General features: G+C 39.8%; 1 protein-coding gene across 1 annotated transcript in view; it reads left to right on the plus strand.

Annotated features, from left to right (window-relative positions):
- The window catches only part of RAB31 (RAB31, member RAS oncogene family), a 128,791-nt gene that overhangs the window by 81,346 nt on the left and 29,688 nt on the right, over positions 1-17,757 (plus strand). The window contains exons 4-5 of the mRNA XM_059138939.1: positions 5,110-5,181; positions 6,287-6,393. Coding sequence (XP_058994922.1) covers positions 5,110-5,181; positions 6,287-6,393 — 179 coding nt within the window. The remainder of the gene's footprint in view (positions 1-5,109; positions 5,182-6,286; positions 6,394-17,757) is intronic.

Genomic DNA, 17,757 nt, shown 5'->3' on the forward strand with positions numbered 1-17,757 from the left:
GACACTTTAGTCATGGGTCCCTTCAAATGTGTATCAGTGGGCCATATGCTTGGAGGATGATTGCTAACACATACTTTGGGGGGGTGTAGACATAAAGGAAATTTCCAAAGGATTTTTATATGTGAAAGGAGACTTACAGGATCCTGGAGGTCAGGCTAATGTTAAGCTAAATTATTAACACCCAGACCGTTGAGTCCTTAGAGGAAGGTCACTCTGCCTGTCTCAAGGACGTGTGTAAATTGTAAGGAGATAGAATTTTTTTCTTTTGCTTTTGCTTTTGTTTCCCACATCACTACCTGCATTTTACCAGAATAGAGCCAGGCTCTATTAGACTCCCTAGATCTCTTCATGCTTTGCCTTTAATGTGGGTTCTGAGCATACTAGGTCTCAAGATGTTAATAAATATTACTTGAACAAAGGTTAAAAAAAAAATCAATTGAGACGTCTGAGTTAAAACCAAAACAAATAGATTTCTTCACTACAGAAATTTTCAGAGTCTTTAATACACTAATAAGACTTCACAAATCTCTAGGGGGACATTATTAGGTAAAGTGTTTCTGAAACTTATTTGGCTAAGAAATGTTTTTGTTCCAAAAAGTACCTCATGAACGTAGGGTTCAGTAGAAGACCCTTGGGAAATACCAGACTGTGCCCCTTATGTCTCATGCCGTCTCTTATTTTTTCAGAAACATGAGTTTCACTGCTGCCTGGCAGTCCGTTGCATGGCTAAGAGCAAAGGATGAAGAGACGTAGACTCAGAGGGAGTCTAGACAAATCTACTTTTCTGGTCCCTGATGGCTAGACATTGAAATAGGTTCCAGTTTTTCAGCATGACTGATAGTTCTGGAGTGAAATGTCGTTACTTTGTGACCATCTCTGACCATTCCCTGCAGAAGCGCAATCCTTGAATCGGTGTATGAACATTTTCTTGCTCTTGCTATTCATTGTTTTTTTGCTTTCCAGAAAGGTTATGCCTCTGTCTCCCAGTTCCTGTAGTGGGGACAGGGTTAGCATCCATCTGTAAAAGCTGAGAAGTCTGAGAAGGTTGAATGAGACTGTTCCCTTCTCTTTTATTCTGTAGACATGTAATCTTTGAAAATACACAGTTGTACAACACCAAGTACACGAACAGCCATTTCTTTTGAGGGTCAGATTTGCTTTTCACAATTCCCTGTGCTTTTTCTAAATAATTAAACTTGAGAGTCATCTGAGTACTCTAATTTTTAGTATTTTAGATATTTTGTTGGGTAGTTAGAGAAGAAGGAATTTTGAACTGATGTCTGTCCTGCTAAGTTTTGAAGAACTCTTCAAGGTGAGATTTAAAAATTACAGCAACCTCCTGTGATTGTAAAACTGTGTTTCTAGAAGAATCTTTTAGGTGAGTGTTTTCATCAGTCTTAATTTGGGCTCTACGGAAATTGAATTACGTCATGTTGAGTATTGAAGTCAATTGTGGTGCTTTTGTTTTTATGTTTGTGTGGGGAAGAGTATACACATTGTAAACTAGAAGTGATTTATCTTTTTGTCCTCCACAAATATTATCCTTTGGTCAGTGCATTATTGGGTTTTGGACTAGAGATGAACTTTCAACTCGTTAAAACCCCAAGTCCCCGGCAATAAAGTCATTTAAGTGGCTTCACCAACAGATTTATTTCAGAATGATTCCATTTGGAGGAAGGAAGGAACAAGTAATGCATTATATACAAAGATCTATTCAATAATCCATGAGTCCTGAACACCAGTGGCCATTTCAGATTCAGCTCATGGTATTATAGCTGAAAATGACTCTGTCTTAAGAAGATGTTCACAATTTACTCTTCTCTGTGCTTGAGTCCACGAGTATCTTGATTTTTGAGATGTAAATTTTGTACCTATGTGCTGTGTTTAAGTGGACCTTTCTTATATGGAAGATATTTTGAAAAAAAAAATGGGCATTTTATGTAATTGGGCTGAAGGACACTTTATATGCATTACTTACCCTTAGCAAAGCAGGAATGTTTCAAAAATACATTGCTTTTTCCTCCCTTTGGGCAAGAATTCTGATTTTATTTTCTATATGTGGAGTGGATTGCCAAAGGACGGATTAAAAATAGATTTATTGATGCCTAACAATTACAACAAACACACAGTGTTGGGTAGTGAATATGCAAGGCAAGCATGGTAAATGGCCTGCTGTCCTCCAGTGAGTCCTGGCAAGAGGCCAAGGGCCGTCAGCTGGGAACTCCTGGGTTCATCCTGAACCCCATCCAACCCATCCCCTTTTATGAAAACCACAGAGGCACCAGGAAGATTTCTGCTCAAGGCAGACAAAGGCTAGAAGTTAAGAAAGAGCCTGCTTCCTTCCACACTCTTGAGAGTGCGCCACTAGCCTTCCTCAGTGCATTAAAAGGGAAATTGTGGGAACCGATGTGCTTCACATTTCCAAATAGGATCATTTCAGTTTGCCAGGTCTTTATTCGGTGATCAGTATTCCGGGAGAAATAAACATGAATGAACGGTGGTTCTGTTGTTCGCTGGGAAAGCTTCAGGATCCATTCTTCCTTACCCCCCTGCTCCTTATCCTACTCCAATAAAAATGGCTGCTTTTGCTTTTTTAACTTGAAAACTTATTTAATTAAAAAAAAAACATTGTAAACATTTGTGCAATGTATAATGCTATGTATAGTGCTCTTTTAAGAAAATTGTGCATATCACTAGAAATCCCACATGAATATTTTGAGAAACATTATTGTAACTGTACACACAGGCAAACCCACTCACATTTTACCCTAAATCATAGCATACTCCATAGGCTGCTTTGAGATGTTTTTTATTCCTTCAACAGTATGTAACCTTTTCCTGTACATGAAAATCCCCACCATCGTTTTAATTATTGCAGGCTATTCCATTATACCCAGAGACCATTAATGGATTCTCTATGGTGAACCGTTAGGGGGTTTTCAAATATTTGCTCCCACGTATAACACAGGGACGAGGTTCTTGGTGTGTGTGACGATCACTTGAGTATACGTTCCTGTAAGTGGAATTGCTGGGTCAAACAATATGCACATTTAAACTTTTGATATATATTATCAACAGTGGCTTTTAAAGAAAGTCTTTTTTAAAAGAAAAAGTCATATATTTAAAGTGTACAACATGATGGCTTGATGTACATAGATATAGTGAAATTATTACTAGACAAACTAGTTAACATACCTTCTCACAATTATCTTTTCCCTTTTGTAAATGACCAAAGCACCTGAAATCTACTCTTTTGGCAAATTTCCAGAATCAATACAATATGATTAACCAGTCACTGTGTGTGTTGTTTCTAGAACTTATTCACCTTTGTAACTGCAATTTTGTACCCTTTCACCAACATTTCTGCAATTCCTTCCCTTGCCTACTCCTGTTAACCACCCTTCTACTCTCTCCTTCTGTGTATTTGACTTTTTAAGATTCCATCTGTAAGTGAGATGCAGTTTTTTTCTTTCTACACCTGGCTTCTTTCATTTGGCTTAATATATTTTAGATTCATCCATGTTGCTGCAAATGGCAGGATTCTTTTTTAAGTGCTGGGTTGTATTCCATTGTATATATAGACACACACCGCACTTTCTTCATTCATTCATTCATTAGTAGGCACTTAGGTTGTTTGCATGTCTTGTGCATTGTGAATAAGGCTGTGATGCATGTGGAAGTGCAGATATCTTGTCGAAGTACTTGATTTCATTTCTTTTAGGTATATACCCAAAAAGGGAATTTCTGGATCATATAGTTGTGTTTTTTGTGGACCCTTCGTACTCTTTTCTACAGTGGCTCCACCAATTTATATTCCCAATGGTGCTTCGGGGTTTCCTTTTTTCACCAATATTTATTATCTTTTGTCTTTTTGGTAATAGCCATCCTAACAGGTATGATATCTCATTGTGATTCTGATTTGTATTTCTCTGAAGATTAGTGATGTTGAGCATCTTTTTATAAGAAGGTTTTTTAAAAAAAAGATATTATTTATTTGAGAGAGGCAGAGAGCTTGAGAGAGAGAGAGAGAACATGCACAAGTAGGGGGAGGGGCAGAGAGAAGCAGGCTCCCCACTGAGCAGGGATCCTGACCTGGGGCTTGAACCCAAGACCCTGAGATCATGACCTGAGCCAAAGGCAGACATTTAACCAACTGAGCCACCCAGGTGCCCAAAGAAGGTCTTAAAACACATTCCCATGTAACATGTGGGAGTGGCCCCCTGCCCAAATCCAAACCAGCAATGGATATAATAAATCTATTTGATATTTAATAAATTAATACATGCCTCTTCATTGCTTTTATTTTCATTTCTCTTAGCATAATTGAATGTTTTAAAATATTTATTGGTAATTTCCGTCTCTTTCCCGGAGATTTATCTATGTCTATCCTTTGTCTATTTGTCTGTTGGGCTATCTCTTACTTCTCAGCTTTCAAAACCTTTCCACGATATAGTCTTCAAATGCATTCAAAGAACTATTCTTCAAAATAGACATAGAATGTCTATGTATCCTCAGCTTAATTATCTATCCTCTTTTGGGATACAGGATTCAATCCCAAAAGTGACTGGTGAGCCTTTTAGTGACCAGCGAGCCGTGCTTTGCTCACGTTCTGGAATGGAGCTTGTCTGTGTCACTGTGTGCCTTTGAGGGACAGCAGCCGTGCAGGCTGAGGGCGGGTTTCGGAGTCGCCCTTGCTCAGTGGCCCTCATTAAGGACTCAGTGAGGGTCTTGTGATCTGTGTCAGTCTCCTTTTGTCCTCCCCTTGGCAAACATCTTTTTCTTACCAGTGAATAATTCTAATGAGATTGCCCTGGGTCAGTCGTATTAGATAAGTAATGAGCAGCAGAGAAAATAAAATTCATAGAAGAGGAACATTTAAAATAAAATTTATTCTTGACCTTTGCCCAAAAGTGAATTTCACAGTCTGTTGGCCACAAGCACATGTGTGGTGGAGGAGGAGAATTTATTGCCTAACAGGGTTCCTGGGAAAATTCTAGGGAGAATTCGGGGATCCTGTAGAGATAATGTAGCAGGAAAATCTTATATTTAATTTGGGGTTGCATAAAATGTGTTGACTTTGGCCTAAAACTATGCATTGTTCTTAAACAGTTTCATTCACTGGCTCCCATGTACTATCGTGGTTCTGCTGCCGCTGTCATAGTATATGATATTACCAAACAGGTAAGAAAATAAAAGCCCTTTAAAATTTTGATGCCCTGTATGTTGATTCTTGGTCTTAGAAAGACCGAAGCGGAGGCTTGATGGCCTGAGTCTTGCCAGTAGCCTGGAATGGGATTTCATAGCATGGTAGGCAGAGGTAATCACCATATATTGAGTTTATCAACCTCTGTGCAGTGGAGCATTTTAGATTTATCGGCCAAATTAAATAAACAACAATGATCATTTATTTTTAAAATTGACTGTCTGTTCGTCATAGAGGCAAGGTCATGCCTGCCAGTACAGCTCTGTGAAACAGCTTTTCAGGAAGAGGGAAATTATTTTTAAGTCCTGCATGTTTTGTAATTATGGAATGCTGATTTTCTATTAGTGTTTCAATCACACTACTTAAAATGTCAGGGATAATGTTTATGTATGTGTCGTGTATTTGCATATATATAGTATACCATATTTTTAGTTATCACGTTGAGGATCTAGGATATCCATCAAGGAACTGCAGTGTTTGCTGGCTGTTTTTTTCCACTCCTGGAGTGCTGACTCAGCGCACAGGACTGCAGGTTCAATCACCCATCACCGTTACCACCCATGGGATCCTGAACTCTTCTACCTAAATGTGGTGTCTACCTTGACTGGTTTGCTGAGGGAGGGTTTTAAGTGAAGAGCAGCAAGGAAAATAGGATGAGAGGAAAAGAGAAAGAAAGGGAGGGGGAAACGGGGAGAGAGAGAGAGACAGAGACAGAGATAATGTATATCTGTATTCTTTCTCTTTCTTCCCTGAAATAAGCATGAACATGTCTAGTTCTATGACTTCAGTCATTTTCATGTTGAATCAAAGCTATCATCTTAAATTAATGTTATTTATAGAAGAAAATTACTGGCATGATTTTCTTAACTTTGTCAAGTCTCAATTTTAGAAAAGGAAACTTTTACAGCTATTTAAGTGTATTAATAGCTAATATTAAGTCTTATGCCAAGAGGGAGGTAGGATGTTAATGTATGTGAGTTTCCTAAAAATATTTTCCTTGGGTTGGGTTTATATTTCTACTTGGTTGAAATCTTGTGTTGGTGGGTCTTTACAGTGATTGATCGATTTACATTTTGGATTTAGGATTCATTTCATACCCTGAAGAAATGGGTGAAAGAACTGAAGGAACATGGTCCAGAAAACATTGTAATGGCTATTGCTGGAAACAAGTGTGATCTCTCAGATATTAGGTAAGACGCATTAAAAATTTTTTTGGTGTCGTAAACATCTCCATCTCTGAATGTCCACATGTAAAAAGCTGTCAAGCCGGTGTTGTTAAGTCTGTTCTCAGTGTAATGATTTAATCGACGGCCATCCACTTGTGGTCTGGGTAGTACATGTTCAACCGGAGTAGACATAGGGGAAAATAATGAGATGCAAATTGGATGGATCACCTAGGAGTGCATATTAAAACCTAATCTCCTCTACTGAGCACGGTCACATCCCTGACTCTAGAGGTCTTTGGGCTAAATGCTTTTATTACTATTGTTGTCCCCTTCTTTGTTATTTATCGACATTATTACAACGATGGCCATTTTAATAACACTCTCGTATGGTAAGGAGAGCTAGGATTTGTAACATTTCCCATAGCACCCGTGTTTGTTTCAGTTCTGACTTTAACTTAAGGGTGTAGTTGGGTCTATAAAATCTCACTATTTTGTTGTAGGATCTGAAGGGGACCTATTGTATAGAAGCACTTTGGTTTCCCTCAGAGACAATGGATTGTTGATCTTTCTTTACCTGGACCAAGGTTTACAGGGAGCCAGTCCGCAGGGACTAGAGATTTTTTTTATGCAGCCTGAGAAGCTAGGTCTTTTTACTAAATGAAAATGCAATGAAAAAGGAATAGTGAATTTACATCATCTCCATCCCCCTGGTTAATTTAACTCTCTGCAATTCCAGTCGTGGGTCTTCATAAAGACAACGACGTCATGCTTTGCACATCCAAGTACGATTAAGCTGAAGTTTGATAAACAATGGAAACAGATCTTGCAAAAGCTCTTAACATGGCCTTTGACAAATTGCTCTGTTTCTTTGGGATTTCAAAAGCTTTGTATCACATTGCATCAGATCGGTTTATGATAACCAGCCATAAACACCACTTAATCATTTGTTCTCCCGGGGGCTGGACACATCTTTAAACTCCCCAGACTTAGCTCAGATCTCTACGTTCTTTACTGTAACCCTGAAACAGGTTGTTTGTCTAGAATTGCAAAAGAATCACTTTAACTGTTGTCATCAGAAGTGGGGGTGGGGGTGGGAGGGTAGGAACACTCTTGGCTGAATGCGGGCACAGTCATCTGACACCCCTGGATTGTAGTGAAGGTGTGACTGTGAAGATACTAAGCCTTCCGTATTGTGACAGAACTGATGGGCTAGAATTTAAGCAGACAATGCTGTAAAGTTGACTGGAATTGGGATTCTTGGTGACATGGAACTAAATCCCACTTCAATTATTTTTGGGAAAAAGGGAACTAAAAAGCAGGATTGCCTGACTGGCATTCGATATGTTCCATATTTAGTTTCTGGCACTCTCTCTGTTTCAGTTTAAATGGCCATGGAAGGGTTTTCTCAGACTATGACAAGGCATTTGTGGCCAAGAGAGGGGATTAGGGTGGCTTAAGAGGATTGTTCCCACCATCGACATGATTAGAGTGGGAACGTAGGTAGTCTTGAAGAGGGGGGTGTTCCTAGAAGAGTACAGCCTGGCCTGATAAAACATGTCTGTGACATGTTGGCTTGGCCACAGATAGCTGAGGACAGACGTACACGTGTTTGGGGGTGAAATTTGCCTTCCATGCACTGGTATTGCATTCTTCTCGGCAGTCATTCTGCTTTGTGCCAAGCCTATATGTATAGTTTCAAGATGCCCCAGCTAACGTCGTCCATCCAACTCCGTTTCAACCGTAGATTCACACACAGCTCCTCTATCCCCAGTGGGAGACAATCTAGGTGCTGCTTCCAGTGGCCACATCATGGGGCCGCTGTCCCACTAGTTCATGTTTCTGCATCGTGCCCTTTCTTCTCTAGTTTGGCCTCAGTGAGGTCTGCACGCGACTTCTCAAGATCCTGTGGTTTAAAGTGTGGAGTGTATATCTTTTGTTACCCACAAAGTTGTGTTAGATGCCACTTGTTACTGAATCATGCGGCAAAGAAATGACTCCCTTTGCAATTCTCTTTCCAACCTCAGTGAAAAAGACCAGTTTGCTTAGGTCAAAGAGAAAGACCAGTTGGACGTTAGTAAATTTTTAAAGATTTTATTTATTTATTTGACAGAGAAAGAGAAAGAGATCACAAGTAGGCAGAAAGGCAGGCAGAAGGGGAGGGGGAAGCAGACTCCCATCTGAGCAGAGAGCCGGATGCCAGGCTTGATCCCAGGACCCTGAGATCATGACCTGAGCCAAAGGCAGAAGCTTAATCCATTGAGCCACCCAGGCACCCCTGGATGTTAGTAGATTTTTAATTTTAAAATATTTATTAATAGGTCATTTAAAATTTTAAGTTATTTATAAATATATTTCACTGAACTCATTTAAAGACCATAAAATCCACCTGTTTGAAGTGTACAGGTCAATAAATTTTTGTATAGTTCTAGGGTTGTACAGTCATCATCACATCTAATTTTAGAACATTTCCATCACCCTACAAAGAACATGCCAATTTGGTCACTCCCAATGTCCAACTCCTTCCAGCCCCTGGCAACCACTAACATACTTTCTTGTCTTTATAAATTTGCTTTTGCTGCACATTTTGTAGAAAACAAATCATACACTTACGTGGTCTTTTGTGACTGGCGTCTTTCACTGAGCATAAGGTTTTTGAAATGCCTTCCTTCATTTTTATGGCAGAATAATAGCTCATCATATGAATATACCACGTTTGATTTTCCCACTCACTAGTTGAGTGAAACCTCAAACTTCATTTGTTTCCACTTTTTGGCCACTTTAAAAAGTGCTGCTGCAAACAATCATGGACAAATTTAGTGTGGACATATGTTTTCATTTCTCTTGGGTGTGTTATGAGAAATGAAATCTCTGGGTCATGCGGAAACTCTGTGTTTAACAATTTGAAGAACTGCCCAATGGTTTTCCACAGCGGCTGCACCACTTTGTATGCCTACTGGCAATGTACAAAGTTCTAATTTTCTCTGTATTCTCAACCAACACCATTATTACCAGGCTTTTGCATTATTGCCATCCTAGTGGGTGTGAAGTTGTATTGATGTGATTTGGGTTTGTGTTTTTCTAATGACTAATGATGTTAAACACCTTCTCTTATGCTTATTGGTCATTCGTTTATCTTCTTTGGAGACATGTCTCTTCAAATCCTCTGCCCAATTTTTTTTTTTTTTTTTTAAAGATTTTATTTATTTACTTGAGAGAGAGACAGTGAGAGAGAGCATGAACGAGGAGAAGGTCAGAGAGAGAAGCAGACTCCCCGTGGAGCTGGGAGTCCGATGCGGGACTCGATCCCGGGACTCCAGGATCATGACCTGAGCCGAAGGCAGTTGTCCAACCAACTGAGCCACCTAGGCGTCCCTAAATCATCTCTTTCTAAGGCTACCAACTTGAATCAAAAACTGTTGGAGTATAAATAAGTGTGATACTGGAGTGTATTGTTAAAAATAAAAGGGGTGTCTCATTACAACCAGAATAACTTTAATTTTGCTTTTTAATATAAAATGATGTTTTCTGCAGTTTGGATGACAACTATGCAGTAATTATGCAGTGTTCTTATGCGAGGTTACTGCTTTGTGGTAGATATTTGGAATTCTTATCCTTCTGGATTGGTCCTAGGTAAATTTCTATTGTATTAGATGTTATATGCTTTTAATCCATCTACTCCTAAAGTTATAGATTTGCAGAATGTTAGAAGGATTCGACCTTAGAAATCAATTAGATCATCTGTGGTTTCTCTCCATGGATCACAAAGTCGATAGAAGAAATGATTTGTGAGCTATCACAGGATATTGCAAGAGCTGTTTTAACTAGGATAGTAAGGCTAGGTCTTTATAAAATGACATCATTTTAGCTGATATCTCAAATGAGAGGAAAGAGCCATTTGAAAATCTCAGAGAAAAGCATTCCAAGGGTATAGAAGAGCAAGTATAAAGTCCTTGAAGCACACGCAAAAAGGGAAGTGTCCTGGATTGAAGTGAAATGGAAAAAGAGGGCAACGAGTTCAAAGTGACTCTTAATCTCACAAAACAAACTGAGGGTTGCCGGGGGGAGGGGGTCTGGGAGAAGGGGTTGGGACCATGGACATTGGGGAGGGCATGTGACTTGGCGAGCGCCGTGAAGTGTGCAAACCTGGCGATTCACAGACCTGTACCCCTGGGGATAAAAATATATGTTTACAAAAAATAAAAAAATTAAAAAAAAAAAATTAAAAAAAAAAAAAAGGAAAGGCTGAAACCAGCCAAAAATGGCCTTGAGAACAGGGTAAAGAATTTGGATTTCCTTATCAGTTCTCTGGGAAGCCACTTCAGGGTTTCTTTTTTTTTTTTTTTTTTTTTTTTATTTTTTTTATTTTTTATAAACATATATTTTTTATATACATATATTTTTATCCCCAGGTCTGTGAATCACCAGGTCTACACACTCCACAGCACTCACCAAATCACATACCCTCCCCAATGTCCACAATCCCACCCCCTTCTCCCCAACCCCCTCCCCCCGGCAACCCCCAGTCTGTTCTGTGAGATCAAGAGTCACTTATGGTTTGTCTCCCTCCCAATCCCATCTTGTTTCATTTATTCTTCTACCCACTTAAGCCTCCATGTTGCATCACCACTTCCTCATATCAGGGAGATCATATGATAGTTGTCTTTCTCTGCTTGACTTATTTCGCTAAGCATGATACGCTCTAGTTCCATCCATGTTGTTGCAAATGGCAAGATTTCATTTCTTTTGATGGCTGCATAGTATTCCATTGTGTATATATACCACATCTTCTTGATCCATTCATCTGTTGATGGACATCTAGGTTCTTTCCATAGTTTGGCTATTGTGGACATTGCTGCTATAAACATTCGGGTGCATGTGTCCCTTTGGATCACTACATTTGTATCTTTAGGGTAAATACCCAATAGTGCAATTGCTGGGTCATAGGGCAGTTCTATTTTCAACATTTTGAGGAACCTCCATGCTGTTTTCCAGAGTGGCTGCACCAGCTTGCATTCCCACCAACAGTGTAGGAGGGTTCCCCTTTCTCCGCATCCTCGCCAGCATCTGTCATTTCCTGACTTGTTGATTTTAGCCATTCTGCCCAATTTTTAATTGAGTTGTCTTTTTATTATTGAGTTGTAAGTATTCTTTATGTATTCTGAATACAAGTCCTTTATCAGATACATGATTTGCAGGTATTCCTTCCTTTTCATGAGCTCTCCTTAAAATCTTTATTATGTCTCTTGAAGTGCAAAATCGTATGTCCAATTTGTGATATTTCCCTTTTTATCTGTTATGCTCAAGTGACTGGCTAATTCAAATCACAGAGATTACTCGGATGTTTTCTCAGAATTTTATAATATTAGAGCTTACATTTATATTTGTATTTACATTTATATTTATATTTAGAGTTAATTATTGTGTGCGTTATGAGGTAAGGGTCCAAATTAATCTTTGCCTGTGTGGATATCTAATTCCCAGCGCCGTTTGTTGAAAAGACAACCCTTTTCCCATTGAATTTTTTTTTTTGAACTTTTAGTCAAAAATTAGTTGACCGTAAGTGTAAGTCTTATTTTGGGCTCTTAATTCTATTCAGTTGATCTACACATCCTTCTGTTAATGCCCCATGATTTTGATTGTTATAGTTTTATAAGTTCGAAGTTGGGAATTATAAGGCCCCCAATTTAGTTTTTCTTTTTCAAGATTGTTTGACTGTTTGACTACTGTGGGCCTTTTGCATTTCCATTTGCATTTCTATATGAACATTCGGATCCTCTTCTCAATTTCTACCAAAAAAAAAGCTACTGAGATTTTAATAGGAAATATGTTGACTCTTTAGGACAATGTGGGGATTATTGGCATCTTACCAATACTGTTTTCTGATCCATGAATATGAGATATGAATGGAAATATCCTTTCCATTTTATTTAGGTCTTCTTTAGTTTCTTTTGCTCATATCTTGTAGTTGTCAGTGTACAAGTTTTGCATTTCTTTTCCTATACTTGTTCCTAAGTGTTTGATCTTTCTTGATGCTATTGTGAATGGGATTGTTTTGTTAATTCTGTTGTCTATGAAAACCATTTTACTTCTTCCTTTCCAGTCTGAGTTCCTTTTATTTCTTTTTCTTATCTAATTACCCTGTATAGAACTTCCAATACAATTGGAATAGAAATGGTGAAAGCAGACATTATAATCTTGCTGATTTTAGGGGCAAAGCATTTAGTCATTCTTCCTATGATGTTGGCAGGCGTGTTATGTAGATCTTCTTTATCAGTGTCGTGAAGTTGCCTTTTATTCCTAGTCTGCTGGGTGTTTTTTTTTTTTTTTAAATCATGAATGAATGTTTAATTTTGCCAACAGCTTTTTTTCTGCATCTTCTGAGGTGATCATGTGGTTTTTGTTCTTTTTTCTTAATATAACGTATTACATTAATTGATTTTCTAATTTAAACCACCTGCATTCCCTGGACAAATCCCACTTAGCCATGATGCATACCTTTTTATATGTTTCTGAGTTCTGTTTACTCATTTTGCTGAGGGTTTATATCTGTATTCATGAGGATATTGGTCCGTAGTTTTCATTTTTTTGTGTGTGTGTGTTGTCTTTGTTTGATGTTGGTATATCAACGCAGTAAGTTTTGTAGAGTGAATTGAAAAGTGTTCCCTTCTTTTCTATTGCCCAGAAGAGTTCGTGAAAGATTGGTTTTAACTTCCTTAAGTGATAAAATCATGGGTGAAGCCATCTGGACCAAGGCTTTTCTTTTGTGGAAAGATTTTATATACTAATCCAATTCCTTTACTTACTATAGGTTTATTCAAGTTTTCTATTATTTCTTGAGTTAGAATAGTTTATACATTTTTAGGAACTTAGTCATTTCATCTAAGTTCTCTCATTTGTTTGTGTAGTGCACAGTGTTCTCTTGTCTACTCTTCCATTCCAGATTTTAGAAATTTTAACTTTCTTCTGTAGCTGAAGGTTTGTCAGTTTTGTTGATCTTTGCAAAGAACCAACATTCAGTTTCACTGATTTCTTTCCACTCTTCTTCTATTCCATTTATTTTCTCTCTGGGCACCATTTCCTTTCTTCTGTACTTTGGTTTTGCTTTGCTCCTTTTCCCCTAGTTTTCAATGAATGGTACTGAAGTAATTGGACATCCATAGAAGGGAGAAGACCGCAACCTAAACCTCACACTTTATAACAATTACTCTAGAAAAAAAATCCAAAGAGCTTAATGTCAAAGGTAAAACTGTAAAACTTTTAGAAAAACTCCTACGAGAAAATCTTGAGGATTTGCAGCTAGGTAAAGAGTCGTGAGACTTGACAGCAAAAGCTCACTCCATATAAAGGAAAGATTGATAAACTGGACCTCATCAAAACTGAAAGCACTTTGCTCTGTGAAAGCCCGTGTAAAGAGCTTGAAAAGCAAGCTGCAGGCTGGGCAAAAGTATTTGCAAACCATATATCTGACAAAGGATAAGCATGTAGGCTATATAAAGAACACTTACAACTTAATGGTTAAAAAAATTCTAATTTGAAAATGAGCAAAGTATATTTCACCCTGGAGAGTATCAAGATGGTAAGCATAGGCATGAAAAGGTGTTTAAGCATCATAAGCAGACCTGTCAGAATCGCTGAAATAAAAGAGTTATAACACCTAATGCTGGCAAGGATGTGGACAGACTGGCACATTCATATGTTGCCAGTATGCGTGTAAAATAGTACATTCTGGAAAACAGTCTGGCAGTTTCTTTTAAAGATAAATATGCAATTACCATATGCCCAGCAATCATACTTTTGGCACTTATTCCAGAGAAATGAAAATTTATGTTCACATAAAACCTGCACATGAATATTCATAGAGGCTTCTTTTTTTTAAATAATAGCCCCAAACTGCAATCAGCCCAGATATCCTCTTAAAGGTGAATGACTCAGCACACTGTGGCACATCCATGCCATGGAATAGTATGCAGCAGTGAAAAGGAACAAACCATGGCTACAGGCAACCTGGATTGAACCTCCAGGGCAATTATGCTGAGCAAATAAAGCTGATCTCAGAGGGTTCATTGTATATTATTTCATTTATATGAGATTTTGAGTTGAAAATATTTTAGAAATAGAAGACTTATTTGTGGTTGCCAGGGGATCTGTTTAGGGGTGACATGGTGGGCACGTGAAGGGGAGGAAAGTGGGTGTGGCTCTAAAAGGGCAACAGCAGGGATCCTTGTGATGTTGGAACTATTTGGTGTCTTCTCTGTGGTGGTGGAGACATGAACCTACACAAGGGTTAAAATTGTATAGAGCCTAACACACGTGACACACACACACACACAGATGAGTATCAGTAAGGCAGGAAATCTAAATAAGACAGTATACCAGTGTCAGTATCCTATTTGTGATATCATACCATGGTTTTGCAAAATGTTATAATTTGGGGAACCTGGACAAAGTGTACAACAAATCTATTTCTTATAACTGTAGGTGGGTCTACAATGATCTCAATAAAAAAATTTAATGAACAAAAGGTTGATTTAGATAATAAGTAAATATTAGAACAGTGGCATATATGTGGATATATATGTATATATTACAAACAGAGACATGCACACCCCTATATCTACATGTTATATATGCATTATATATGATCAACAGAAGTTTTATAAACACACTGGGCCAGATGATGAATTTCCCCATCCCCAACAAACCCAATGTGCAAAAGAAAAACAGGATAACTATATTAAAACTCCCATCTAGGAAAGCAGGGAAGGGGAAGCCGGGTGTATTAGTCCTTGTATAAACCGCCGGCTGCTAGACTGGAACAGTCCAGTAAATGATAGGGCCTAGTGGGCATCTGCCGTTGACTCCTTTCCATGGCTGTGGAATCAAGTTCTCGGTCAGCCGATCTGTCTGCTCCAGATTGTGCCCGCTGGTATGATTTTTCTGGGGAGTTAGCCAAACCTCTTTACTCCAGACCTTATTTAGAGCTTGACCTTCTTTTACTTTAATTCTAAAACATTTTTCCCTTCTGTAGTTGCCAGAAAGCTGTATTTTATTTTTCCTTGGGGCTTGGAGAGGGTGTAGATCTGACGTGCACGTGTAACCGTGGCCACAGGTGGAGGCAGTGTCCTCTAACGAACTTTGGTTCTGGAAGCTCGTAGGTCAGTAAGAAGAGGTATGCCTGGCCTGTTTGGAGAGTGTACTGGAATTTAAATGGAATTAACTCTGTGAACTTGACGCAGCCCACTTGAAGCATGCGCGTACAGAAGTGCTTCACGGAGGACACGTCCTAACATCCCATCACTGTGTTTTATACGCTTCCATGTTCTCAAAGATGGATGAAGGTCTGAGCACACGATGCAGAGTCAAAGGCATTCAAAATCTCCTGGTCGGGTGAATTCAGGACTTCTGGCTTGTTTTATTAGGCACCTGATTTTTGTGGTATTTCTCTGACTATCTTGAGTTCTCGACAAAATGTCCTTGTGCCCAAGTGACTGTGAAATCTGCGGCCTGGAGGCAAACTGGAATCGGCCCCACTGTATGTAGCTCTGTCCCAGGAGAGACAACACACTGTAGGTGCTCATCATTATCACTTTTCTTCCTGGCAGTGAAGATGTGCCTTGGAGAAAAGTTCCGATGCCCGCTGCCCGGGCAGGAGAGTATGCAGTTCCTGATGGGGCCTGAGAAACAAGGTTCCATCTCCCTCCCCACTGCTCCATTGCCAAGTTGGGGACATTCTAGGGAAATACAGAATTGAAAGAAAGTAGCAGAACTTCCACTGGATTGATCGTGTAGGACCTGAGAGGCCTGTGGACTAGAAGGGAGGGGCAGCCCAGAGCACACAGGAGAAGCTGTGTGATTTGTGTCGCTTCAATGGCAGAAGACACTGGCATCAGTGCCAAGCGGTGGTGGGTCATTGGACTTTCGAATAAGTAATGTGTGGCATGGGGCTCATTCCAGGTGGCTCTAAGGAGGGCAGCTTTGGCCTGGGGTCTAGAGAGAAAAGAAACCTTCTTTTCAGGAAGTCTGGGAGCCCACAAGAGACTGCCCAGCCTTGTCCTGGGTCTGGCAGAAAATTGGAGCAGATGAGTCTTGAAAAGAAAAAGAGAAGTAGGTCACCTTGCTTCAGTAGTTTGGAAAGTTCCATGAACATGAGACTCATGCCGATTCCAGAAACCTAGGTCCCGAGATTCTGATCCAACGGGCAGTGGCAGGCTGGGGATAGGTGAATTTTGTAAAGTGGTCCTTTTGCAAACCTCCAAGGGCCATCCTTGAAAAAGCACTATGTTAGGTGATAGGAGTTGATGATGGGGAAGAATGAGGTAGTGCAGAAAACTTGGGCATAGACCCAGGCTTATGTGGGCCAAACCTTCTGGGGCCTCCCTCCCACCCTCCTGCCCTTAGGGAGAATGGAAACAGTGGCTCTCCAGCTTTCAGGATCCAGCACCCCTGACCCATCATCCTGTCACCCCTTTAGAAGCCGTTCCCATACTCTGGCCCCCTCTCTTTTGCATCTCACACTGAGAGTTGCCAGAAGGAAGGATGTGGTGGGTTTGTCTCCATCTAATTAATATCAGGTTCCTGCTTAGGCCAGCACCTTGTGCCTCCTGGAACACTGGGACTTCTTCATATCCAGCCTGTATTGGCTGCCTTTAGCTTGGGCAAGGGATTAGGGTCACATGGCTGTGGTATTTTCACAAGAAAGCCTGCTCAGGAAGAATCGTCTGTTGTAGTTGGCAATGGGGGCAAGATCCTTCAGGTGTCAGAGGAAGGAAAGGAGATCCTATCCTCTCCTGGCCAGAACCCCCACCCCCACTCCTTCAAATTTCCCCATCAGCCTAGCAAACAAGCCTTGACCTGTAGCCATCATTGTAAGTACTTTCTTGGTAGAAATTACTTCCACCCTTGTCCTACCTCATGTAGATCCCAGGCCTGTTTCTTTGGCTTGATCTTCTTTTCCTTATTTTGAACTCTTGGCCTTGTCTACAAATCCCCTTGGACTCCCCCAAACTCTTCTTGCCTTTCTTCATCATTTGGACATTGGATTTCTTGTAATGGATTCTAATTTGACCTGCTCTTCAAGCTTAGGTGTGTCCCACTGGCTTTTTTTGGAATCCCACACCTCACTGGTAGGTTAGAGCTGTAAACAAATCAGAAAGTGTGAGGGAGGGATCGTGGAGGAGAAGTGCTGATAGGAGAACTCCCCTCAAGCTTAAGATATTTTATCTTGCAAATGGTAGCCGTAGAAAGTTACCCAACCCAACTGATGATGGAGACAAGGGCTTGGAGATTGGAAGGGAGCTTCTACTCAGGGGGGTGGTGGGCTCTTAGGAACTGGAAATGGCTCCTTTATCACTAGCTCCCTCTGCCCAAGGTTCCTCCCATCCCCTGTAG

The sequence above is a fragment of the Mustela lutreola genome, chromosome 11 (genome assembly GCF_030435805.1).
Source record: "Mustela lutreola isolate mMusLut2 chromosome 11, mMusLut2.pri, whole genome shotgun sequence".
NCBI classification, from domain to species: domain Eukaryota; kingdom Metazoa; phylum Chordata; class Mammalia; order Carnivora; family Mustelidae; genus Mustela; species Mustela lutreola.